The sequence below is a fragment of the Pithys albifrons genome, chromosome 8 (genome assembly GCF_047495875.1).
Source record: "Pithys albifrons albifrons isolate INPA30051 chromosome 8, PitAlb_v1, whole genome shotgun sequence".
Lineage (NCBI taxonomy): Eukaryota > Metazoa > Chordata > Aves > Passeriformes > Thamnophilidae > Pithys > Pithys albifrons.
Window position 1 is genome coordinate 28094920 of NC_092465.1, and position 25458 is coordinate 28120377.

The window sequence follows — 25458 nt, forward strand, 5'->3', positions numbered from 1 at the left end:
TCTCAACTCCTTGTTCCTGGAATATTTCCAGAGTACTGTTTTCCTTGCACAGTTCCAGGAATCAACAAGCCTGGAACTGGTTCACTGGATCTTGCACAATTGAGCATACATGTGAAGAACAGAGATGAGGTCTAATGTAATGTTTCAGCTTTAGTAAAATCCTTAATTTCTCTTTGCTTTCCTACACAAATCAAGTTTTCTTTCCTTTATTGCTAGATATGCCTTTTATAAATATGAATTAATTAAGTAGGAGCAATCCCAATCCTTTAGCCTAAGCCTTCACAAAAATAGTCAAAGGTTGCTTTTATTTTGATAGAATAGAATGAGCTATCATATTTGTAGTAATACTGTTTTTCAGTATGTATTAGGTGGGAAAATGGGCCTTTACTGTCTTTGTTTTAGTATTCAAGTTACTTGGCTGATATCATCTTGTGCATTATTTTTTATTTGGTGGGTCAGCTGATTGCTCTTGTAGGTAATGCTGTGCTGGTCCTAATAATTACCTTAAGTCATTCTGTCCCTGGTGTGGCTTGGCAATGACTAAGTAAGCTTTATATGAATACAAGAGTGGTGTAAGGGGACACAGCCCACACTGGTTTTAAGACAGACCTTGCAAAAATAATCCATGAAACTTTGTTTTCCTTTTAGCATCCTGAAGAGAAAACTTGTCTCTGTAAATACAGCATGCTCACAGATGTGCTTTAATTGGTGGCAAAGAAATCAGTAATAAGCTTAAAATTGTAGCCCTTTTTATGTTTGTTTGCAAAAATCCTTTTTTTTTTAATTAAAACCCCCCAAATCTGTAGTTTCTTATGGATGAGCTACAAGATAAGTGCAAAACACCCAGTTCCTGTAGAAATGGTGCTTAGTCTTACCTTAAAAAAAAAGACTTAGGGTAACAGACACATACCTAAGCATTAAAAACATATGTAATTTACATTATATACAGTTAAACACCACATGTAATTTGCAATAAGCTTTTATAATAAATGTAATATCTTGTTCAGTATAGCCCATTGCTTGAATAGTGAATGTGTATATCATCATCCTACTGTTCTGTGCTGTCTGGTATGATAGTTTTCAATTTTCCTTTGGTTTTAGCCTTCTCAAGAAGAACAACTCAGTGCTTGTATCCCTGGCCCTCCAGGTCCTGGCACATCTACCCTGAACAGCCTGGTGGCCTCTTGTGCCTCAGCAGTGGGTGTGAGAGTGGCTGCCACATACGAGGCCGGAGCGTTGTCTCTGAAGAAAGTCATGAACTTCTATGGCACATCTGCAAGTGAAGCAGGATCTCAGTCAGGCAGCCGGTCCCCAGGGCCTGAGGCTCTCAAAGACAGTCGAGAGGAGCAGGTCAGACTGGAATCTATGCAGGGAAAGAAGAGTTCCAGTTTAGTAGATATTAGAGAAGAGGAATCTGAAGGAGGGAGTCGAAGGCTTTCTCTGCCTGGGTTGTTGTCACAAGGTAAAAAAGCACACTGGGGGAAAATACCAGAAAAGTTATATTAATGTAGAGGTTTATAAGTGAAAAAATTGCCAAACATTAAACACAAATCTAATGATCTATCAAAGGTGTTTATGAATTCTGAACTGTATCTCAGGACTTGAAAGCAGTGGAGGGAGTGAAGATCAGCAGATACTCTGTGCTGAGAAAACCAGAAGCATACTGGGTTTACAAATGGTCTTTATTGGTGAAGTGAAGTGAGCATGTTGGAGTAGCCTGGGCATCGTGCTGACTTTCATGTTGGTTGTGTAGCAGATAAAAATCTGTGTGGCCTGTAACCCCTACTGCACTGAGCTGGTTTTGAGCCAGGGACCTATAAATATTCCAATTCCCACTGCTGAACTTCAAAGTTAATGACCTTCTTCCAGTACAGATTTTAATGTTGTTAATTGCTCTGAAGTGTATATGGTTTTGTCCTATATTGATCTTGGATCCGAGGGGAGTTTTTAGAAAGTATTGAGATCTTCTGTTCACTGAAGGGATGTATTTTCTTTAAAAACACTTTTTTTTAATGTATAGTTTGGTTTGGATCATTTGCTTCATTATAATTGCATAGTTCTCATAGGCCTGTTATTCTACTTTAGCACCTGTTATTTCAGTGTATCAGTTACCTGTTGTCTTACATGTCAACCTTTGCCCTCAAATTAAGAGTGCTTTAAGAAGTTTTGATCAGTTATCTCAAGTAACTGTGTAACACACAGTCTGAGCAATATATTTACCAAAAATTATTAGCAATTTTTCTAATTATTGGCCTTTGTTTAGTTTCTCCAAGGCTCTTACGGAAGGTGGGGCGGGCAAAAATGAGAACTGTGGCTCTGACTCCAACCTACAGTGGTGAGGCTGATGCTCTTTTGCCCTCTCTGAGAACAGAGGTGTGGAGCTGGGGAAAGGGAAAGGAAGGACAGCTAGGGCATGGTGATGTTCTGCCAAGGTGAGATTTCTTTATTAAATGTTTTTTTTATTCACTAGAAAATTTTGAGTATTGAACTATTTTAAATTCTCAAATTTAAACATCTGCCTTGTATTGTGTGCTTGTTCTTTTAAGTGTTGGGACCTAAAGTTCTCCAAGTAACATGTTTTAGGCTGTATTGTTACTAAACATCAATGAGTAATGACTTTTCCCCTTGTAACCATTAGGAGTTTTGGTGATATTTTGGCTTGGTCCAACTTGAGGTGAGATTTATGGTCAACTTTTGCCCTTTCTGACTATTTTCACTAAGTTGGTTTTATTGACAAAAGACTCCATATGATGTTTTTTTTCTAAATTGTTCTAGGGAAAAAATTAAAACTTGAAATTTTTTTTTGTGTTAAGAATACCTCCAATAACATTTTTTTTTGTTTTTCTACCCTTCTATTCCCCTTTCCCTGCCTTGTGGACTCTGGGGATTGACAGACTTCAGCCACTGTGTGTGAAAAGCCTTGATGGCAAAGAAGTGATTCACCTCTCTGCTGGTGGCCATCATTCCTTAGCACTCACTGCCAAATCCCAGGTACAAGTGAACGCTACCATTTATTGTTTATCTGTGATGTAATTGTCATGTTTGGTCTTTTCTAGGTTTTTGTTTCTTTTGCTTCTAAACTTTTATTCCCGCTTGTGGGAGTCAGCATGGAAATACTGTGGAATCCTAATTCTATTTCTGCCCAAGTGCTGCATGTACCATCAACATTATGTTAAAAGGTCGCTGTGACTTGATTTGTTGTATTCCATTCCCGAATGTGAGAAGACAATTTAAGAAAATAGGAGGACAGTGGAAATTAGGGAATTGCTTCTCGGTACATGAGTCTTCTATCCTTGGCCTGTGTGTGTTTGCACACTTGATGTGCTGTGCTAGTACAGTTCAGTGTGTGTCCATGTATATAAACTGACATTCTGATGTTTGGCAATGCTTCTTACAGGTGTTTTCATGGGGCAGTAACGTCTCTGGCCAGCTCGGTCACTTGAACTCCCCAACAACAGTCCCTCGTCTCACAAAGGTATTGTTTTCTGGGTTTTTCCTTTTTCAGTTTAGGGTCTCTTCTTATACAAATGAGTGCAAATTTCTAAGAATGACCTGCTTATGGATCTGTGGGCTATATAGGAATAGAGCCCTTGATTTCTTTGGCTTATACAGTTAATATGATCTTTACATGAGCTTGTGAAATTCTACTCAAGAAATTCTTTACACAGACTTCAACTGGTTTTCAACCACAATGAAGTTCTAAAGCTGAGAAATGTGACTGGTTGTACTTCTTAACAAGTTTTACCTTATATTTGGTGCAGTGCTGAATCTTTTAAATACTTGGGAACACTGCTTTTATTCTAAACAATTGTTTCTAGTGTTTTTAGCTTGACTGAACCATGGCCATATTTGGTGTTCATTTCTGTGTTTCCAGAGCTCTGGGTTTCTGTTTGTTTTGAACTTCTCATCACATTGAGTGAATAGTCAAATAATGATTTTTGGGTTAGACCACACACTCTCCCATGTTTCCCAGTGCTTGTCTTAATGTAAAACTAGCCACACAATTTTCCTGCTTAGGCCTTATGCAAATTAATGTACAACAGATTAACTGTCTCCTAAGTTTATATGGATTTCCCAGTTAAGTGTAGATGGGAGAATAATGTCTTGACCTAATTCAAGGTCCCTTTATGCCCATTTAAAAATAAAACTGATTTATAATTGAAAGGCAAAAAAAAATCAGCCAGTAGAAAGAAAACTGAAAAGAAAGATAATTTTCAGTATGTGTACAAGGAGTTTGAGATACTGAAGTTGTAAAATTACCAGTTTTGCAATACTTTTTCTTGGCAGGTGTATTATGTACATGTAGGACTAGAAGAGTTAAATACTATTCTCTCCTCCCAGCTTTGAGTGATGATTCCTAATGTGTTCCTTCCTCCTGAATTTCAGATGTGTGGTGATGGTGTTTGGAGTACAGCAGCAGGACTAGATTATTCCCTTTTCCTAGCAGATGAGAAGGACTTCCAACCTGGATTATATTACAGTGGCCAGGAGACAATAGAAAATAATTTGAATGAAAATAGCTGTACTAAGAATCCAGTTTTGTTACTAGCCTGTAGCAAGGTGAGTGTTATTTCCTTTAAGTTACTACAAATCCTACTGATGCTCTGTGGAAATAGAATGGTGCTGGTGGTTCAACTTGCCTTAAGGGTGTCAAGTCACATAATTGGTTCCTGGCAGTCAAATCAGAAGCACAAGTGTATGAAGGACAGAGAGGAGGCCTAATTAGTATTGTTCTCTTCCCTGCCTGTTTCTTGGTCTTTCCTTCTCTTTGAGGGACAAGGAAGATTTTCCAGTGTGTTTAATCCATTTTGTTCCATGTATGTGCATGCAGACGCACACTTGTATTCCCTCTAAAAGATTGCTGCTAGCCATTGTCTTCTCTTCTAGGGTGACTGATAGGCTCTTGCTTATCAGAATTGGCCTGTGGGTTGCTTGTTGAACAACTTTGGCTCCATGTTTCTAAGGAATCCTCTATGTAGCAACCAAGGAAATAAAAGTAGAGCTCAAACTCTAAATTACTCTATGGAATGGCATGTGAACCAAAATTAATGAGTAGCCACTATCCACCAGTGCCATTAGTGCTGACCTTATAAAAGACTTTTGCTTTGAACTACTGTGGAAAGCAAATACCTACTGCTAGTAATGTTGCAGTACCGATAAACTGGACTCTTATCAATAAGTTGACATTTTCCAGATCCAGAATGGACTACAGTTCAGAGCACAGTTGTAACACTAACAAAGCCTTATTATTCTCTTTTCATATTTAACAGGAGAAACAGCTGATGTAGTGATGCCATTTAATATCAACATTGTTGATACAAGCATATTGCAGTCCTAAAAGTGACTGAACTTAAGGTCACTATCTCTTAAACATGTAATGGTTGCATGGGTCAGGCAAATGACCAGCAATCATTATAATGTTTCTTCAACTTTTGTCATTCTTATATTAAGCCGTTACTGAATCGGTTGTTTGTCACAGAAGGTAATAAATACTTAATATCACTTAATGCTCTGAAAAATATGCTTTATTCTGCATTAGTCTGTTTTTAAATTGAAGTGTAAAAAGAAAAATATTGAAGATGCTGTTTTTTCTCTTTTCTTTTTGATCTTTCAGATAGGGTACATAAGCAATGTGATAGCTGGTGGTGGCAACTGTTTGGTCTTAGTAGACAAAAACGTAATGGGATATATTGCCAGTTTGCATGAGTTGGCTTCTACTGAGAGAAGGTTTTATTTCAAACTGAGTGAGATCAAATCTCAGGTTCTTAGACCTCTTTTAGGTTTAGGTAAGACCTTCTTTTAATGTTTTCTTTGATAGTGTTTCTCTTATGTTCCCTAACAAATTTCTTTACAAAATTTAAAAGTGATTATATATTTTAATATATTTATATTTTGATAAAAATATTTTTCATATTTATAAAGTATATATTTTTAATATAAAGCTAAGGTCTTGCTCTTCTCCCCTGTTTGGATGAATGTGTGAAATACACAGCTGCATTTTGACATCAGCCCTCTGTTGTTAGTATTTGTCTGTTCCTGATGTTTTCACCTGAAATAACTTAATTATTTGATCTGTGTTTAGTCTAAAATCATTGCATTTCTGATTCTGGATAATGTAGCCTTGAGGTGAAAGTGCTGATAAAGCATTTAAAGAGCACCATGTGGTAACTCTCTCTATTAATGGGCATTTCCCTTTCATAAGCTAAATTGCTTTCTGGTCTGTTACAGATAATTTGGGCAATGCAAATACAATCCAGTTGTTGCAGGAAATGGCAAGCAGGTTCAGCAAGCTGTGCTATCTCATTGGTCAACATGGAGCTTCTTTAAGTAGCTTTCTTCATGGAGTAAAAGAAGCCAGGAGCTTGGCCATCCTGAAGCATTCCAGTCTCTTTTTGGATAGTTACACTGAGCAAGTATCCAATTCCCTCTCATCTTGAGTCTCTGCAGTCTTAATCTCCTGACCGCAACAAGCCCTGAGTTAAGGGAAAGTAGGTCATAAGGAAAGCTACATAAGTAACTGTTGTGCAAATTGTATTGTTGTGATTTAAATGTATGGATAGTTTTACACAAACTAACTAATTTTGTAGTGAGATGTGTATTTCAAAGTCTCCATCAGTGGAGCACACTGGACAGCATCAGCTTCCCTCATGTGCAGCTCTGTGCACAAACTCTTCTTGGGTTGCTGCCTAGAAGCCTAAATGTTCATTACTTCCTAAGAATATTGTAATATAATGTTACCATGGCTAGGCTGCTAAGTAAGCTACCTTTGGGGGTTTATTGTGGTTACAAAATGCCTTTTCAATAGTCATTAGCTAAAAATTGTCTTGCAGAAGAACTATTCTTCTGTCCTTGTACCTGCTAAATAGCATTGCACCTTTCACCCAAAAGCTGGAGCTTCTTAGTGCTTAGAATTAAGTCTGAGTTATCCTGGTTATGGTTTTTATTGTCTTAATGCTTTCAGGCAAGGAGGTCTATGCAGTCATGCAACTGTTTCCTGTCTTTCCCCTCAGTAACATTTTTAGTTCCTGGATGAATTCGTCAAAATGTAGCAGAAGTGTCCTGATATATAATACCCACAGGCTTTTGTAAAAACATTGCTTGACAAAGGAGAAAGTTTAAAAATGTCCTATTTGAATGTAGTCATGGTTACCAGAGGTCTGAAAATAGCTAGAGGAAACAAAATTTCAAGATCATCAACTTCAGTTGTTACACAGTGACCGTTTGGGAAACTGTTGTATTTTTTTTGAACACAAGCACAACAGATAACACTTACTGGATCTGTGATGAACTTAGGCTGTATCCCCCTAAAAGAAGCTTTCTTCTCTGTTTATCACAGGGGTTGTAAATATGTATTTTCTTCTTTTGTTACTTAGTCTTTGACTTGCCTTTTTTTTTGTATCCTGATTTCCGAAATTGGTTCCCATTACTCAGAATAGAAGGGTTTAATTTCTTCTTTCTCAATGTCGAAGACTGAAATACTTCTCGTTGTTACTGCTTGTCTTCTGCTCTCCCCCTTTGCTTCCTGTTGCTTACATGTTTTTCTGTGCATGGCATCAGAACCTCAGCATAGTGCCATGAGCATCTTTTGAGGCTCAATCAGGCAACATAAGCATTATCTATTCAATGGGCTAAGCAGAGACCTCTTCCCTTGGAGAAAGGTGTTTTTTTAAAAATGGTCTAGGGGAGAAGTCATAGGTAGACTATTAAATACCAGGAAAAGAAAATTCCTATCTTGAAATTTCCATCTTGGCTATAATTAGAAGCTAGAAGTATTAAATTGCTGAAACAGATGGTGTACTCTATACATGCCCAAATTTGAGAGAAACAGAAATAAAATTAAAACCCTCTGCATTGTGCTAATGGCAGCAGCAATGTGGAATACTAATGCATGTTCTGTGCTCCATGGGGAAGGTGATGCCAAGTGTTCAGTAACACTGAGTGTTTCTCAAGTACTAGATATCTTTGATTATACAAGTTATTACAGATCTCATTATAAACTATTGGAAATTACAACAGTTGCTGCTTTCAGGGATGTTTTGATTTTGTAACTGAAGGTCTTTTTCTTCCCTGTGTTAGGTATTGTACTTCAGTAACAAACTTTCTCGTAATGGGAGGATTTATGCTCCTTACAAAGCCAGCAATGTAAGCAAACCTTTACCATTTTCTGGGCTTTTTGGTCAACTAGCGAAGAACTGTTAAGAATGAAGTGTGTATGGGGGTAGTAATGAGCATGAAGAGACTTGGTCTTAGCGTGCTTGAGTACACTAATTCCTTTTCCATCATGAAGAAAAGGTTACCTCAACTGTGATACAAATTTAGGTTAAAATGCTGCTGAGTTCAGTTATGTTAAAGATGGAGAAAGGGTGGAAAAAGTGTAAGTTACTGCAAATTCCTTCAAAGATATGTAAATAGAGTTCAGCTAATGATTTTTTTGAAAGCTCAGTTTTGAGGTTAAATGTTCATCATTACTCAGTGTTTGCTAGAGTTTATTATTTCATATGTTTCTGTCAAGAAAATACAGAACAGGAGTTAGCTAGAGGAGATAATGTGAATTCACTTTCATTTAAATTCTTTAAGTTTATGGAAGTGCTTTAAAATTATGCAAAAGCAATATTTCTGCATATGTATCCTCTCTGCCTCTCAAGATTACTGTACTCTGTTTCATGCATAGATACTTGTAAATGTGAAGAAGAAATTGTACTTTAAGGCCTAAGACAGTATATTTGAGATTTCTGTATTATAAAGTTACACTTTTTTTGCATTGCAATAGTATTTTTGTCTAGGAAGCAAATGACACTGGATCTTTCATGCTAGTGCTGTGAAGAAGTTGTTGAACTGAAGATAATTTTTAATTAGTCTGTGAACGTTTCCTTTCTAAATCCTGCAGTCTGGGAGTTATTCTGTTAGTGCTTATGAGATGCTTTGAATGCAGTGTGAATGATCATACTGGAAGTTCTTTGAGACACAGGTACCTAATACAAAGAACCTTCTGCACCTGAGGACCAGTGCCAAAGTCTAAATACAAAATACCACTACAGAGAGACACTAAGAATGTTTTTGTATTGGTCAGGATTTTTAGGGTGACCTAAAGGAATCTTAGTTCAAGTATAAGCTTTTTAATAATTCATACTGAAATCACTCATACTGAATTCATCACATCAGTTGTCACTCTGAGGTGTCACAGCTTCTCCTACTGCAACCAGGGTCTTATTAGGTGAATAACACTTCAGGGAGAAGATGTTTTACAAGTGTTGTCACATCCCTGCAAAGGGAAGTCAAGGGTATCTTTGCTGATAATGCTGAATTTTCCCCCACTCCCTTCCTGAGCGTTACTGTCAGTGGTTAATGGTGTCAGCCTGTGTCTTATGGATGTTCTGCAATACAAGTGCATTGCATGTGGTTCCATCTTTAAAAAAAGTGCCAGCTTCAATGGAAATCTCCATAGTTGATGGGGTTTTTCAGCATGTCCTCTGAAAGAGGAGACAAGCTGTACTCAGTGTTGTGAAACTGTTATTATATGGTTTTCTTCTACAGAGAAACCTCTATGTGAGGATCTCGGAGCACTCCAGAAAATAAGCCATACGGGGGGGGTAAAATTAAAATTTAGAAATGTGGTCTTCTCTCTCAAGAAAACTTAATTCCTAAGGCTTGTTCAATAGCAGAGTTCTTCAGTATCATTAGCAGACCTAGCAAGGTACATTACTTTGATGTGTGAAATGGCGTCTCATGAATCACGTAGCATTCTTAGGGACCTTGCTGTGCAACTCCAATCTGTTTTGCTGTCCCTGGGGTCTGCTTTCTCAGCCTCCTGATTCTTGCAGCTTGTGGTTTAAAAGCTTCCCAGCTTGATGTGTACTTATGCATGTGCCATGTGTGCCAGCACGTGTGCACACAGATACGGTGAAGGAGAGGGAAAAGTAGGTTTGTTTTCATTTTAATGAAGAAACCCTGGTTTTGTGTGCTTATGCATTGTCTTCAGAATCATTTCCCTCTTCTTCTCTGAACTAGATTAGTTCTCCCTCTTGGAAATCAGACTGAGGATTGAACAGATTTCCTGCCTTTCTTTGAGGTAGGATGTAATTTTTGTAGTTAGGGGAAGAACCAGTCAGTTGCCTGGACAGCAGGGGTGGGGAAGAAATTATTTTGATATATTTAGGGAAGAGCACTAGAGCAAAGTTAAGATTCTTTCAGGCCTTCTTGTATGAATCAACAGTGTTAGAAGCTTACTGCTCTAACAATAATGAGGAGGTCATTCCACCTGTTTGCTCTTTACTAATCAAGTGTTAAATGGGAGAAAGGCAATTGGTTACAGTTCAAGTGGGGTAATGTAGTCAGCTTTCTTCAGCCGGTTTAATGACTGAGCCTATGAAATTAGAAGTAAGAAACAAGTCTCATGTTGCATCTGTTAGCTACTTGTCTTTACTGCTGTATTTCCTTAGACTAAATTGTGAATAGATTAGTAAGCAGCATGCATTTGCATTTTTAATTTTTATTGGTTTATGATAACCCTAAAAGGGACATTCTGAGCTTATTCATATTTGCATAAAGCATCACTGATTTCTTGCTGTCTTTTTTTCTTCTCTTCTCCTTCTATTTCCAAATGGTCCTATCATTTAGAGACTTCTTGAGTAAAAACCAGGAGCTGTTACAGAAACTGTCTGAGAAGACTGAGGAAAACCTGCAGATACTGGAAGTTCTGAATGCTCTGTTTTTCATGCCATTTGGACGACTTCATAATTATGCCAGAACTTTGCTAAAGCTTGCCACATGTTTTGAAGTGGTAAGCTGGCTTTGTTATCTGTAGTTCAATAAATACACACATGAAACTTATGACTTGCAAGTAACTGTGTGAAGCAAAGGCCAGATAATTAGAAATAGCTTAGTCCTCAGAGGAGCTACTTCAGACTTGTATTTGCTGCAGGGAAGATCTTGTATGTTTATTTGCACAATCTTAAACCACACCTGCACAGGTCACATGACGGGTAGAAACTTGTTACCCTGCCAGAGCTTGTTTGTGTGCCAGAGTGCTTAATTGCGAATACATTGTTTTGATGTTTGCCTGGTGCTTTTCAGTTTCATCTGGCATCATTGCTGTATTACATGGCTGTAATACTCTGCTACAAATGCTACATATATATTAGGTAGACTATTACCACCCATTTAGATGTAATTGCTTTGTTTTGAAATAAAAGATGACTAAACAGGAGCAGTAACTGCTTGTACGTTTAGCCCAATATAGTAATTTAAAATACTGCTCCTGCAATTATTAGCACTACTTCTGCTACAGCTTGTTAAGCTGCAAGAAGGTAGATCATGTAGTTGTGTATTAATCATTCTCCTCGTACATTCATGGAACTTCTTGTGATTTGTAAAAACTCATAGCACACCAACAGAACATGTGCCAGAAAATAACTCAGTCTTCTCTGTTTATTAACCAGACCAACTGCCATGTATTTAATGCTGATTTAATAAAATGAACAGTTGTATTGCAGTTGATTAGTTGCAGATGTTCAGAAACACTCTCAGGTCTGTCTTACCTTGTGCCCTACAGGCATCTCCAGAATACCAGAAGCTGCAGGATTCTAGTTCATGTTACGAGAGCCTTGCTGTCCATCTAAGCAGAAAAATAAAAGAGGCGGAATACACACTTGGCTTCTGGAAGACCTTTCCTGGGAAAATGACGGTATAATGACAATTGTTGGTTCATTAGCAGCTGGAATCTCTGATACTGATGCCGTTGACCCGGTTGCACATGTCATTTTTATAATTGGTGTTGCTGTGGTACTCTTTAGTTTAGAAACATTGGGCCTTTACTATGAAAGACAAATAGCACTGGCCCTGAGTCACAATCAGTGAGAAGTAAGAATCTGTAATTTTGTCTTTAACCCTCCCTGTAGGATTCCTTGCGGAAGCCAGAGCGTCGTTTAATCTGTGAAAGCAGCAATCGGGGTTTGTCCCTACAGCATGCTGGAAGGTTCTCTGTGAACTGGTTTATCCTCTTCAATGATGCTCTGGTACATGCTCAGGTAAGACAGCTTGTATCCAGGAACAAAATATTTTCTCTGCTTCTAACAACTTATTTTTCATATAGTGAAGTTTTTGCACTGTAAAAATAAGTTTGAAGTGATGTACCTTTTTAACATTTGATTGCTGTTGCCCTGTGGCTGACATGGTTTCTGTTGGCTATTTCTTGGAGCAAGGGGATAGAAAGAGCTGCTATTGCTGTGTTTTTCCTAATCCTCCAAGAAAAGAAGAAAACCATTTAGAAAAAGCATGGGGCAGGACTAATGGATCAGTACTGGTGATGCTTCCCTTCTCCTTTCCTGCAGTTCTCAACGCACCATATTTTTCCCTTGTCCACTCTGTGGGTAGAAGCTCTTTCAGAAGAAACTGGTAATGTGTGAGTATTGTTGTTTGTGATGCTGAGATAGTGAGATATCTTGGGAGAGAAGATGAGCATTTTATAACCAATAATTGTGAACTAGGAGTGGAATAGGGTGCTTGCAGTCCTGTCTACCCTTTTTTCTTGTTTCAGTAAATGTTGTTGTTTCAAAAAACATGTTGTATGAGCATCAGAAAGAATAAGGTAGTCAAAAAGGAAGAGAATATTCTTTTCCGCATCTTCTTTTTACTGTTGGCTTAAAGGGAATGCTGACTGGGGTAGGGGAGAGAAGGTTGATGCTCCAAAAAAAAACCTTGCTTGTTCAGGACAGAATTTCACAGATTAAAATACTTTCCCTTCCATGTAGGAACGGGTTGAAGATTACAACACCAGAAGAACAGTTTGTTCTTGTTTCTTCAACACCACAGGAAAAGGTGGGCATAGCTACAAATTTGGCACAGCTTCAGTGACATGAATGAGGTTTTCTCTCCTGCTGTGAAACAACACTGGGAGGGGGATTGCCCAAGTATTCACCAAGAATGAAGTCTTCCTGCACCTTGGTGTGCAGGTTGTCTGTACACAGTGCCTGCCTGTGGCAGTGCCCCAGTGCACAGCACTGTCCTGAGGTGAAGGACATGACTGTTGGCTGTAAAGGAGAGATTCAATGCAAAGACAAGTGTTACCTACATTCTCTGATGAACCACTTTCTGTTTCAGAACAAGTGGCTGAGGGCAATAAGCCAAGCAGTGGATCAGGCCCTTAAAGGGACTTCTGACGTAATTCTGTATGGAGCTGGTGGGAATGTGCCAAGACAGGAGCCTCCTATTTCTCGCAGTGCCAAGTACACCTTCTATAAGGACCCTCGATTTAAGGATGCTGTTTACGATGGGAGGTGGCTTTCAGGAAAACCCCATGGCAGGTAAAAGCGCTTAAATGTAACAGTTGAAAGCAAAAGAAGTGCTTGCTGTATCCTCACTCACAGAAGTTACCTGGCACATCTGAAGTGAACTGGTTATCTTACATGCTTGCCTGACTTCATATTTTCTTCCAGAGGGATCCTAAAGTGGGCAGATGGAAGAATGTACTCGGGGACTTTCCGGGCTGGACTGGAGGATGGGTAAGATGCTCTCACTACTTGTGGAGCCAGAGGGCAAGAAATACTTCTTGTTGTAGAAGAAAAAAACAAAACCTTTTTAATTAAAGGTTTTGCAGTGAATCTTACTGACTCAAGGTTATGTACATTAATGAGATATATCTGTGTGTTGATATATAGATAATCTCTCATTTATCCAGAGGTATGCTAGTTGTCTTCACAAAAATCTGCAGTTACTAATGATTAAAAACTTGCTCTTTCATAAAAACAGAAACTAACTGGGGTCATCAGCTGCAGGATGGAGAAGGGAAGTGGTAAAGCAGCAAAGAAAGAATGGGTGGGTGGGTGGATTAGTGCCATCTCGTAAGCAGAGGAAGCCAGGTGAAAAGTCTGCAGTCAGCTTTCTGCTGCGTAAGTAACTATTAACTTCTGGTGTTGCAATGCTCACTCAAAAGTTCTGGTATTTTTTATTTTATCCTTTTAGAAAATTCAATGCCTTTGATACAATGTAGTGATGCATCTTCTCTGATGTTTTCTTTAATGTATTTCTGATAGACCAAGGGTTTAATAATTCAGCAAAGAGACAAAATCTTGAATTCAGACTTCAGGATTTTGGTAATGAAAATAAAAGAGTATGTGATCCTGATGATGAAGATAACTAGTAGAGAGAAGACTGAAAATAGGATGAACGGAAGTTCAAGCCATCTGGTTAAACAAGTTATCTGGTTAAACAAATAAGACCACTTGAAAGTAACTTAATTATTACTCAGCTTTGAATTAATCTGTAGGTTTCATTTGTGAAAATCTGCTTAGAGCACTGTTGAGGCTGAGAGATTAACTTACTTCCAAAGACATTTTTATATGCATCTTGTGAGCAGACTGGGCAGATAAAAACATCTGAGGAGTCCTATTGACATCCAGATGTATTTTTTAAATATTGAGGTGGAGGGGAAATTGAAATGTGGTCTTACTGCAGACAACTTCTTAGAATTCCTCTTTGCTACTGGTGTAACATCCAACTATAAAACCAGATTAGAGCTTTGGTCATTTGTAATTATGTGTAACTAATGCTGCTGATTTTTGGGTTGTTTGAGATGGAAATATTGCAAACAAAAGACCAGAAAGAAATGCATTGGTATTTTTAGCTGTAATTGCTGAAGTTCTCAAATGCATATACTTGTATTTCAGCATGCGTGTTACAGTCTCAACACTTCACAGTAATGTTGGGGTAGAGATGCTCTCAGGAGAACCTTCATAACTTCATTTAATCTCTTTGGGTGATTAAAATCCATAAATAGTTTGGTATCTCATTCTTTTCAGGCATACTAAAATTCTGAATAATTCCTTGCCACTCAGCATAATTGGATGCTAGCATCTTTATAAAAAAATGTTTTCTTAGCAATATATGTTCTCATCTTTCCCTGGAAAAAAGGTGTGCTTGAATTATCAAGACCTGAAGAAAATAATAAAGGTAGAAACAGTCTTAAGATTAGAGAAGACTCATGGCCTGAAAAAAATGCTGCAGTGTGGTGGAGAGAGGGGTATTTACAGCATGGCGCAATCAAACAGAAGAAAAGCAGTATGGACTAAATTCACCTAGTGATGCTGGAACTGTCCCTGTCACTTAAAAGAACTACTGCTGTAGTTAGAGATGTGCTAAAAATGAAATAGAGCATTCTGGTTTTAGAATGGGTCTGTGATATGTAGCTGCTCTGCTTTTAATGAAATGTGTTAACATTATAGCTGCTTGTGTTCCATTTCTGTGCTCTGCCAGGTATGGTGAATACAGAGTCCCCAACAAAGCCCTGAATAAGGATGACCATTACGTGGGGTACTGGAAGGAAGGCAAAATGTGTGGGCACGGAGTCTACAGGTAACATGTGACACTTGTGTTGCTGTCATTGCAGAAGGGAGAGCAGAGCTAATGCTGCCTAGCAAGCCTCTGTGCAGCCTTGTGACATTTCAGATTTGTGGTTGAAGTTATCTTGGCTTATTTCCTGCTTTGCCTTTGTAGGTTGCCCACAGTGCAGACTTGTACTGGGCTCTATTATTAATGCCTATTCTAATGTTGCTGTCACCTTGCAATAACACAGGATCCTTTCTTTTGAGAGATAAATATAACAGCTTGTTGGAGAGAGAGTGGATTTAAAACAACAAAACAGCTAAAGACTTGTATTAAAGGATTGCTTGTATCCCAAATATATTTTTACTGCAGTTCCTGCTTGGCATAGTTGTAATGCAATTCCTAAAAGGAAAAAGAGGGTTGATCTGTTTTGGGGAAGGCTGGAGGAGGGGGAAGTATAAAACAAAAAAAAAGTATCAAAAGCTCCCAAAGCAGCCCCCTGAGCAGAATAGAGGATTAATCTTTTTGTTGTTGTTGTTACAGCTATGCTACTGGTGAGGTGTATGAGGGGTGTTTCCAGGATAACATGCGACATGGGCATGGGCTGCTGCGCAGTGGGAAGCTGACCTCTTCCTCTCCCAGTATGTTCATTGGACAGTGGATAATGGATAAGAAGAGTGGTTATGGGGTTTTTGATGATATCACGAGGTAATGCTTCCACAAATCCTTAAAACTCTGGTATGACATGCAATTGCAAAGAGTAGGAAAGGACTTGACTTGTTAGTACCAGTAATAGCACAAATTTCTTTTTTTTCCTTCGTTATTGCTAGGCTTTCTGAGTGGATGATCTAAAAACTTGGGTCTGGAGACTGCTTTTTTGGTGTTGCTTCTGGAGTAAATATAGGGGGAGGGTTTGCTTTGATTTTTTTCTGTCTTGTTTTTCTATCATATTCCTGCCTGAAAAGTATCCCTGAATATGGTGTCTTATGGAAGGATTGTGTTGTGTGTGTGCTGAAAGTTTTATGAATGTCATGTGAGGAGTATTCTTTCATCTCAGGCCTATAAGACTGGGTTGTTCAGTGGCAGATATACAGGGCTTAGTAAATTCCAGCTCATGCTCAGGTTTTCCATTGACTTATTCAATGCATTGGAGGAAAGATGCTCTCAGGGGAGATTACTGAAATGACAGTCTCAGAAACAGAATTGCACTAAATGAACACTGAGCACAGATAAATATAGTCTGGTTTTCAGTCACCAATTTATTGTTTTTTTCTGAAAAGAGCTTTTGGTGAAAGCCCACAGAACAGTTTTTTGTTTAACTGAACTGAAAGTCCACTTCAAAAGCAGTGTAGGCAAAATCTGGAGAGTGAGGGGGGGCTGATTTTCTGGAACAGAGCTATTGTGACATCTCTGTGTGTTTCATGCTGCCACTTTTGCATCTAGTCTTGCTCAGTGGTGCTGGTGGTTGTTATACAGCAGTGTCACGATGTCTCCACATACTTTTGTTAGCAATTTGTTTACCTAGGACAAACTAAAGAAATTCCAGATTGTCCCAGATCCTCTCCTCCACATGCAGTGGCAGTTCATGGTGAAGGAGGGTGGCATTTGCTTTCTACTTCAGAATTACTCAAAAATGAGTGAGCTGCCCTCTTGTAGTTCTGTTTCTGGTCTCAGGGAAGGGTATGTGTGCATGTTTGTGCCCTAAGGATTCATTTTCTGCACTTACTCTTCAGCCCAGACAAATAAGGAATAGCTGCAGACCCTCTTTAACTGTCATTGTTGTAAACCAGTTACTTGAGCAAGTGGGACTTGAGTTTCCATTCCAGAAACTGAGCTTGCAGCATCTCTCCCTTCAAGGAGCCTTCACTCAAGAGAGGCCCTTGTACTTGGTGAGAGGAATCAGCCCAGCATCCTTATGGGTCCAGGCAGCTGGGAGAGACCCTTGAGTTCAGTTTAATGGCTGGGCTTACTCCCTTTACTGTAAACATAGTTTTTTCCTGTGTACTAGAAGCAGAGTTATATTAAATCAGTTACTAGTTTCCCTCTAAAACCAAACAAAAAAGGCCTTGACAAGTTAATTTTTTTATTGCTTGTATGGTGAAAATGTCATGTTCTCTTTCAGAACAACTGGAAAAATAGATTGTTTCAAAATATTTGGGACTTGCACTAATTTTCAAACACTTTAGCCTGACTTCTGTGGACTGACATGCACAGGAAAATATTTTAACTAGTCTGAAATAGGCTGGTGTTTATTCGTGACCAATCTTTAGTTGTCTAATTGAATTTTTTGATATCGTGACCTTTTTTAGGCTGCTTTACAGAAACTTTCTATAATATGATGCATTTCCTTAAAATGTGTGCAATCTAATATTTCAAAAATGCCATGTATGACTTCCTAGGTTTTCCTTCTGTCTCCCAAGTAGAACAACTTGATTTTGTTTATTTTCCTCTTGATTTGAGTCATCTGACTTTAGGTAAAAGAAATAAAAACTTTGGCAAAACGAAAACCTAAAATGAGATTTTTGCATCTTTTCTAAATAACTGTAAAATATATGAGATGATACACACATGATGAAGCCTAAGATTCCCTCTCCTGTGCAGCTTGAATTGTAGATAAAGCTGATCAGAGCAGCTAAAAAGCTTCCCTGTTCTATATGTGCTGGAGCTACTGCTCAAGTTCCTTGGGGCTTCTTAGGGTTTTAGCATTGTTTCAGGTCATCAGGAACAGCTTGCTTGGATGTGGCCAATTTGAAATGTGAACTGTGAAAGAAAGTTCACTCTAATTTATTTCCATCAAAAAGATATGTATTTCCATGGAGGTGACAGACCCAAAGCCAGTGCTGTATGGCTCTCTTCTAATGGTTTCTGCAGTGGTCAAATACAGCAGTAAAGCCAAAGACAGAATATAAATGTTCTGCTTAGACTGTCTTCTTCCTACTTCATTTTTCTTCAGAGGTGAAAAGTACATGGGAATGTGGCAAGATGATCTCTGCCAAGGCAATGGTGTGGTGGTTACTCAGTTTGGACTGTATTACGAGGGAGCCTTCAGCACCAACAAAATGATGGTGAGTTGGACACCAAACCCGGGACTGTAGTGACTTTTCCTCCAAGTGTGGCAGCTTTCTGGGGCAGATGAGTGTGTTGGGCTGCATAAACCTCCTGTTCTTCCAGCATTCCATTGTCCAGGCTTTTAAAACTGTCTTTGTAAATCCCTGTTTTACGTAGGACTACTTCAGAAACTGCTTTAAAAAGTTATTTGATAAGAATAGTAGCACGTTTTTCAGTGTATCTTTAGATCTACAGTCTGGCCTTCTGTTACAATTACTACTTTGTGTTCTTTATGATTCTGTTTGTAGGGGACTGGAATTCTGCTTTCTGAGGATGATACAGTTTATGAGGGGGAATTTTCAGATAACTGGACTCTGAGTGGAAAGGTTGGTGTTACAGTTGGCATTTGTAAAGTGTTACCATCTTAAAAAAATTGCTTTCCTTGTAATTTATTTCCCAGTGTATTTCAGTTAATTTTTTTGTCATCCTCTCACAAGGGAACACTGACTTTGCCAAACGGAGATTATATTGAAGGTCTCTTCAGTGGAGAGTGGGGATCTGGGATAAAAATCACAGGAACCTACTTCAAACCTAGTTTGTATGAGAATGAGAAGGACAAACCTAAAGCACTGTGAGTGTTGTATAAGAAATAATTTCTCATAGTCTCATATTGGTTCAGTAATACTTAGGAACAGAACTATTGTCTCTTTTCAAAGGCCAGTTACAAATATTTCTTCCAAAGAAACAGGTTTTGAAAACAAGTTTCCTCTTTCCTCCTGCTCAGGAAATAAAACAAGATAAACATCTTTTTTATAGCTCTTGTTGCTTTAATTACTACTTGAATATACAAGTGATGGCACAAAATTACAGGACAGCTGACCTGCTGCTCCTGTCCTGTAGCAGTCTGGAGGGTTTTTTGTTTATATTGGAACTGACTGTTAGAACCTGAGTTCACAGCTTCTGCTGACTTTGAGGTGCTGAGAAAGACTAAGTTGCACTAGAGTGGATAAGTTAATCACAACCGTCTTTGCCTTCTGCCAGTTATTCTGTTGGCAAATTAATTGATTTAGTGTGTTGTTTAATAAAGCTAGTGGGAATATATTTGGACAGAATTGGCTAAATACTACACCTCTTACAAACAATGCATAAGAAAGTGGTAGAAAGGGGCTCAATTGCAAGAGAGCATTTTAATACCTTGGCCAAGATCACTTTGAAAAGTATCCATAAAACCCTTCATACAGCAGATGCATTAGGTCAATTTGCGTAAAGTTTCTGGGGAACCCCCCCATGTTTAAGTTGTAACTGATTGATTTTTGAGTAGAAGAAATGTAATGTAAAGAGTTGGTGGTGAGATGTTGGTATTTGGTAGCACATATGTGTGTACTGGTTTAGTAATTGCTATATGGGATTCAGTATCTTTAGGCACACTCTCAAATTTTAGATTAAAATGGGAAACGCAGCTCTAATGTTTTTACATAGTTTATGTCTCAGTGTTCTTCCTGAAGCTTTCACTGGTAATTTCTTTTGACAGTGCTGACACCTACAACAGCATGCAAGTTAAGCAGGCCTCCCTGCTGAACTGAACACTTGCAACCTTAGCAGCTGTCTGCTTTTTACCCCAGTAGGGAGCCCATGAATAAATGTATATACATATTTGTGAGGATAGCTTGTGAAGTAAGGGTTTCATCTACCCTTTTCAGACTCTCTTGAAGTTGAAAATTTTCTGGTATAATTTGTGAAAAGGCTTTGAGCCTTTTACTTTTTTGCTTTGTGAAACTGGAAGCATGGAGAAATACCAGTGTTGCTTGTTCTCATCTCAAATGTGGTAGAAGAAATAGTAATGAAAGGTCTGACAATTTCTGACACTTGATTTTAAATCAAGACAGAACTGTTAACCCTGACAGCATTTATTTGTTTTATGAAAGCTTTTCAAAGCCCTATATTTCATCATATGTCTGAGATACCTATATCAAAATATATGGGGAGAACAGCTCTTGGATTTCTTACAGCTACAGAGGATCCCTGAGCATTGTCTGTCAGTGAAAAGGTGCTTGAGCTGATCTTACTCTCTACCAGCACATCCCTAACATGTCATGCAATGTTGTATGTAGACATTACTTTAGGGTCAGAAGTTGTGTATCCATCCTTGGTATTTATCTGGGTAGCTCTGCTACTTGTACATTCCAAGACAGACATTTGGGACACATTTGTACTGTCTCCTTGCTACATGAACGTGTCCCGAACTTTCTGAATGAATACCAGTGTTGAAGATAAGCACCAGTCCTTTTTTGTGTTTAAGCAAACCATTTCCTGGAAGGCTGCAAGGAAAAAATAAAGCTAATAAGGTTCATAGTTTTTTTCACGTGTAGGTATTATAAACATTTTAATCTTGTAGCAACATAATATTTTACATGGATAATGTATGTCAGTTAGCAAGGAAAAAAATTAAGGAGATGTATAACATTTTGTAAGGGTTTTTTTAAAGGTGTTGAAAGTCAACACATTAATTAAATAGTAGGCTGTAGGTTTATTTTTAGTGATAAACAAAAGGCATTTAGTCTTCCTAAATTAAAGTGCAATGTCTGTTTATTTAATAAAATAGAAGTATGTTACTATTTATAATGGGTAGCTTATAGTGTGTTTGGCTGTGAAGGTTCACAGTAGAGTCTGTTAAGTATATCAGCTTTTGGTAAAATGGTATGAGATATTAGACTGCCATTAGCCATGGGTGGTTGTCACAGCTGAGTGTGTTGTTTCATTGCTATTTGATTTTAACAGACCAACTGGTCATTTCATTAGGCGGAAACTTGGGATCCTGGCAGTGTCCCCTGATGAGAAATGGAAGGCAGTGTTTGAAGAGTGCTGGAACCAGCTTGGTTGTGAGAGCCCTGGCCAGGGGGACAGGTGGAAGGCTTGGGACAACATTGCGGTGGCTCTGACCACCAACCGACGGCAGCACAAGGACAGGTACACTCCTGGAGAATGCAGGCAGCAGGACAAAACAGGGATGGAGGGAGAAACTGGAAACACTCTATTCTAGACTAGACACTGACTGTAAAGGTTTAGTTAAAACAACAACAGTAAATCCTAAGCAAAATCACAGCTCTTACTACTCTGCACTACAAACTCTTCCAGAGAACTAGTTCAGTTGTTAATGTCAGAGGTTTTTCCCTACTGTATGTCTCAATCTGTGCAATGTCTTTATCTTTTTAAACTGCAGCACAGAATTATTGACCCGCTCACATACTCAGACACTGGAAAGTTTGGAGTTCATTCCACAACACATTGGTGCCTTCACCCTGGAAAAATATGAAAATATAAAAAAATATTTGATAAAGGTATGTGACTCAAATGCTCACATAGTAAAGCATGGTAAAACATGACATCAAGCTCACTTTGCAATAGCTTTCCTTAATTCGTTCCATGTTTGCACTCTTGTAATCCATATATTTTTTCATGTTTGCTCATTACTTCTTAATTTTTTGAAGTCCAGTACTCAAACTAAAGTCATTGAATGCCTAATGAATTCTCTCTTAAAATCAATTTCTGTTCAGTTACTGTTTTCATTCTTATACACTGGATCCCAGCAAGCCATCTTAAAATACTTGCTAATTATTGCATGTTAATTTTAAGAGTATTGGACAGATGACTAGTCCAAGTAGTAGCACAAGTTCTTGTACTGTCTTGACTCCTCTGAGCTGTGTTCGGATGACAAATAAATTTTATAATCCAAATGGCAAGTTGTTAAATATTGCTCATTTTTGAGCTATTTGTAATACTCTTTTTGAAAACCTGTTGTTCGATCTCTGACACATCTCTCTTGAATTCCTTATTTTTTTATTTAACTTGTCTGCCACTGACCTGTCTAACTGGCCAATTAACATGCTTTGCCTCAGGCTTGTGATACTCCTCTCCATCCTTTGGGCAAGCTGGTGGAAACACTGGTAGCTGTCTACAGAATGACCTATGTTGGAGTAGGAGCTAATCGACGGTTACTGCAGGAGGCTGTGAGAGAGATCAAGTCCTACCTCAAACGCATCTTCCAGCTCGTTAGGTAACGGTCTCTAATTTGCAAGCCAAGCTACTGCTGCATTAATTAGAGATGTCTCATGTATCGAAGCTGTCTGGTGTTCATACACTCCAAGTGTGCCAGCATTGTTACTTTGGTTTGGGGGTTGCTTGTATCTCCTTAACCTTTTAAAGGAGTCTTGAGTATTTTGTCAAAAATGGAAAAATTTCCACATTGTACTTGAAAATGTGTCTGTAAGAAGCTCATCTTCAATATTGATTTACAGTTTAGTGTCTCTGGATGTTGATGCTCTGTGAAGACAAGGGCATATATAGGGTTCAAAGGATATGTGTATGTAGGCCATATAAGGGTTCAAAGGGTACCTATAGAAGGTTAGTGAGGGTGAGGACTCCCAGTGTATTCCTTAAAGTTCTTACCAACATGGATGAACAGTCATCCTATGAAGGGCTTGCTTAGATTCTTGAGAAAAATTACAGCTTTAATTGGGTCCTGCCAATCTGAAAGCAGAAACACTCTAAATTACTATTAGAAGCCTTGTCTGGAGGGAGGTGATGTCAGTGTAGAAAAGGTAACCTTGGCATTAAAGAGGTTTCTTCCAGGGAGATGGTACTGTATGTCTGTTAGCCGAGCTGTCCTTGCCCACCATATATTATTTCTGCTGACTTTCTTCTCTCCAGTCTTGCCTTCTGATGCTGTGATTTGTGGAAACTTCTTGAAATGAGCTCAGTGTTATGTGTATTGCCATTTAGGTTCTTGTTTCCTGACCTCCCCGAAGAGGGCAGCACAATTCCATTTCTGGAACCGGAGACAAAAGGAAGGCGATCATTTTGCAGTGGGAAATCTGATTCCAGATCAGAATCTCCTGAGCCAGGGTACATAAAGAAAATACAAAGGCTTTATTTTATTTCTGTTGCAGTTTTTTTCTTGGGTGGGGGGAAAAAAATAAACACATGATGGCTATAAGCAGTGTTTATTTTCCCTTTGGTTCTGATGCTGATTCTGATAAGCAAATTTCTATGTGATGTTTGTAATAGGCATTTCATCCTTGTTCCATGCAATGGTTTTTTACTTAAACCTAAATTTGTTTTTATCTGTTATGGGTAAGCAAGTTCTATTTGGCATAGGAGTACTGGGGTTAATTTGTGAACTCTTAGCAGAGATACTATTTGATGGATTTGTGCTTATTTCCTTAGTCTTAATTCCCATAGAATAGGCTCATATTACATGAAAGATTTGTTCCAATTATTTTAATTCCATTTTTTATAGATAATTAGGTTTTCAAAATGTCTTCCTCTGTAAACCACCACCCTCTCTTTTTGTTTTGCTTGGTTATAGCTATGTGGTAACCAGTTTTGGCTTGCTGCTCCCAGTGTTACTGCCACGCCTCTACCCTCCCCTGTTTATGTTGTATGCCTTAGACAACGAGCGTGAGGAGGATATTTACTGGGAATGTGTCTTACGGCTAAACAAACAAACTGACATGGCTCTCCTCAGTTTCCTTGGAGTGCAAGCGTGAGTATGCTTCAACAATAAAACAGAAATTAGAAAATGATTATGGCATGTCATTAAAGCAACTAAAACAACCCTCCTACTGTCTGAAGTATTTTCTTTGATTAAAATGCATCTAAACATGTTGTCAAGTTAATTAGTGTGATGGAGAGAGTGAGTAAAAACTTCCCTCTTCCAAAAAGGGGAGATGGAAGGCATGAGAAGGGGGTAAAAAACATTAGCATTGCTATTGCTGCAGAACCAGAGGCATTTCAGATCAGACTGTTTTCTGGCTACTTGTGCTGGCTGTAGTTGATCCTGTAGGGCTGTTGAGTCTCAGAGAAAACATGATGACTCCATTTTTGTAAGCTGAAAAATGCTTTACGACTGTGCTCTCTCAGTACACTGTGTTGGGTTTCTTACAGGAAATTTTGGCCAGGAACTGTATCCATCTTTGGAGAAAGTAGAAAGGTATGTTCATTGGGCCTTGATTTACAGTATGTTTTGCCCAGCACTTCTTTCAAGAAGCTGAAATCATCAAGAAGCAGTAAAAGAATTTTTGGCCAGGCTTTTTGCTTAAGAGATGCTGTGTGATCTTGTTTCTGTAATGTTTGTCTGCTACTTAAATGCTACATTAGTGATTAGCAGGGATGTTGGGCCAGATCTCCAGAGGTCTCTTCCAATCCTAACCATTCTGTGATTTCTGACAGTAGCCATCAGTCCAGCTTTGTCACTTACTGTCTTATTCAGTAATGAATTCTAATTCAGGAGACATTTTGCTTGATCTCCAGTTATGAAAGTGGGAGAATAAAAGTCTAGCAAGGAAATTTTCAAGCTGCTTCATTAGGAGATTTATACCATTATGTACTTTCTGATTAGAAAAACTGTGTAGTTTTCATTCCTAATCATTATCTTGCTGAGAGGCTGAACACTGGTTGTAGATGCACAGTGTCTCTGTGCTGCATAACTTTGAACAATTTCAGTGTTTGCAATATGTTCTTAATCATGTCCTTTTATAAATCAGTATACTTTTATTTGAAATTTTCAGTTTTCTTCTTCACTAGATACTCCAGATTACCTATTTATAACTAAGGCTTGTGCAAAGTCTGTAATAATCAGAAGCATAGCTTTCATCAGAGTGGTTGCTGCACATGGACAAGCTGATATTCCTTGGTAGAGATTATTATAAGTTTGGAATAATAACCAAAGCTACTGCTGGACCCCACCCCTGAGAGTCTGGGTTCCCAGCAAGACAAGACCCGTTTTTCCCAAATCATGAAGATTCACCTGAGAAGGTGTGATGCAAACCTGGCGTTTTTTTAGTTATAGAATAGAGCCCCTCACTGTGAAGTACTATGTGGCATGTGTCTTCTATGAATTCTGCAGGTTGTGATGCTCTCTGCAGCCATGGTCCGTATTTGCTGAGTCATTACTTCCATTAACCTGGATGTTTTCAGACAAGACTTGATGTTCATCTCTGCAATGCTCTGTCCAGTTCCTTCATTTCTGCGAATTTCTTTAGGTCTTTGTCTTTTTGCATTTGTTTTCTACCTGCTTCTTTCAGAAAGACTTAG

General features: G+C 38.5%; 1 protein-coding gene across 4 annotated transcripts in view; it reads left to right on the top strand.

Moving 5' to 3' along the window:
- ALS2 (alsin Rho guanine nucleotide exchange factor ALS2) overlaps positions 1-25458 on the top strand; it is a 38060-nt gene that overhangs the window by 9613 nt on the left and 2989 nt on the right. For 3 of the 4 annotated variants that reach the window (XM_071561661.1, XM_071561662.1, XM_071561663.1), the window contains exons 5-30: positions 1102-1462; positions 2264-2432; positions 2895-2991; positions 3398-3475; positions 4387-4560; positions 5615-5786; positions 6229-6409; positions 8077-8142; positions 10618-10780; positions 11552-11683; positions 11898-12026; positions 12330-12400; positions 12750-12816; positions 13099-13301; positions 13434-13499; positions 15250-15348; positions 15862-16026; positions 18272-18383; positions 18675-18752; positions 18864-18997; positions 21145-21333; positions 21587-21704; positions 22263-22420; positions 23146-23268; positions 23732-23908; positions 24310-24355. In XM_071561661.1, the coding sequence (XP_071417762.1) occupies positions 1102-1462; positions 2264-2432; positions 2895-2991; positions 3398-3475; positions 4387-4560; positions 5615-5786; positions 6229-6409; positions 8077-8142; positions 10618-10780; positions 11552-11683; positions 11898-12026; positions 12330-12400; positions 12750-12816; positions 13099-13301; positions 13434-13499; positions 15250-15348; positions 15862-16026; positions 18272-18383; positions 18675-18752; positions 18864-18997; positions 21145-21333; positions 21587-21704; positions 22263-22420; positions 23146-23268; positions 23732-23908; positions 24310-24355 (3528 nt within the window). The remainder of the gene's footprint in view (positions 1-1101; positions 1463-2263; positions 2433-2894; positions 2992-3397; positions 3476-4386; positions 4561-5614; positions 5787-6228; positions 6410-8076; positions 8143-10617; positions 10781-11551; positions 11684-11897; positions 12027-12329; positions 12401-12749; positions 12817-13098; positions 13302-13433; positions 13500-15249; positions 15349-15861; positions 16027-18271; positions 18384-18674; positions 18753-18863; positions 18998-21144; positions 21334-21586; positions 21705-22262; positions 22421-23145; positions 23269-23731; positions 23909-24309; positions 24356-25458) is intronic. The other variant, XM_071561664.1, reaches the window with a different exon arrangement.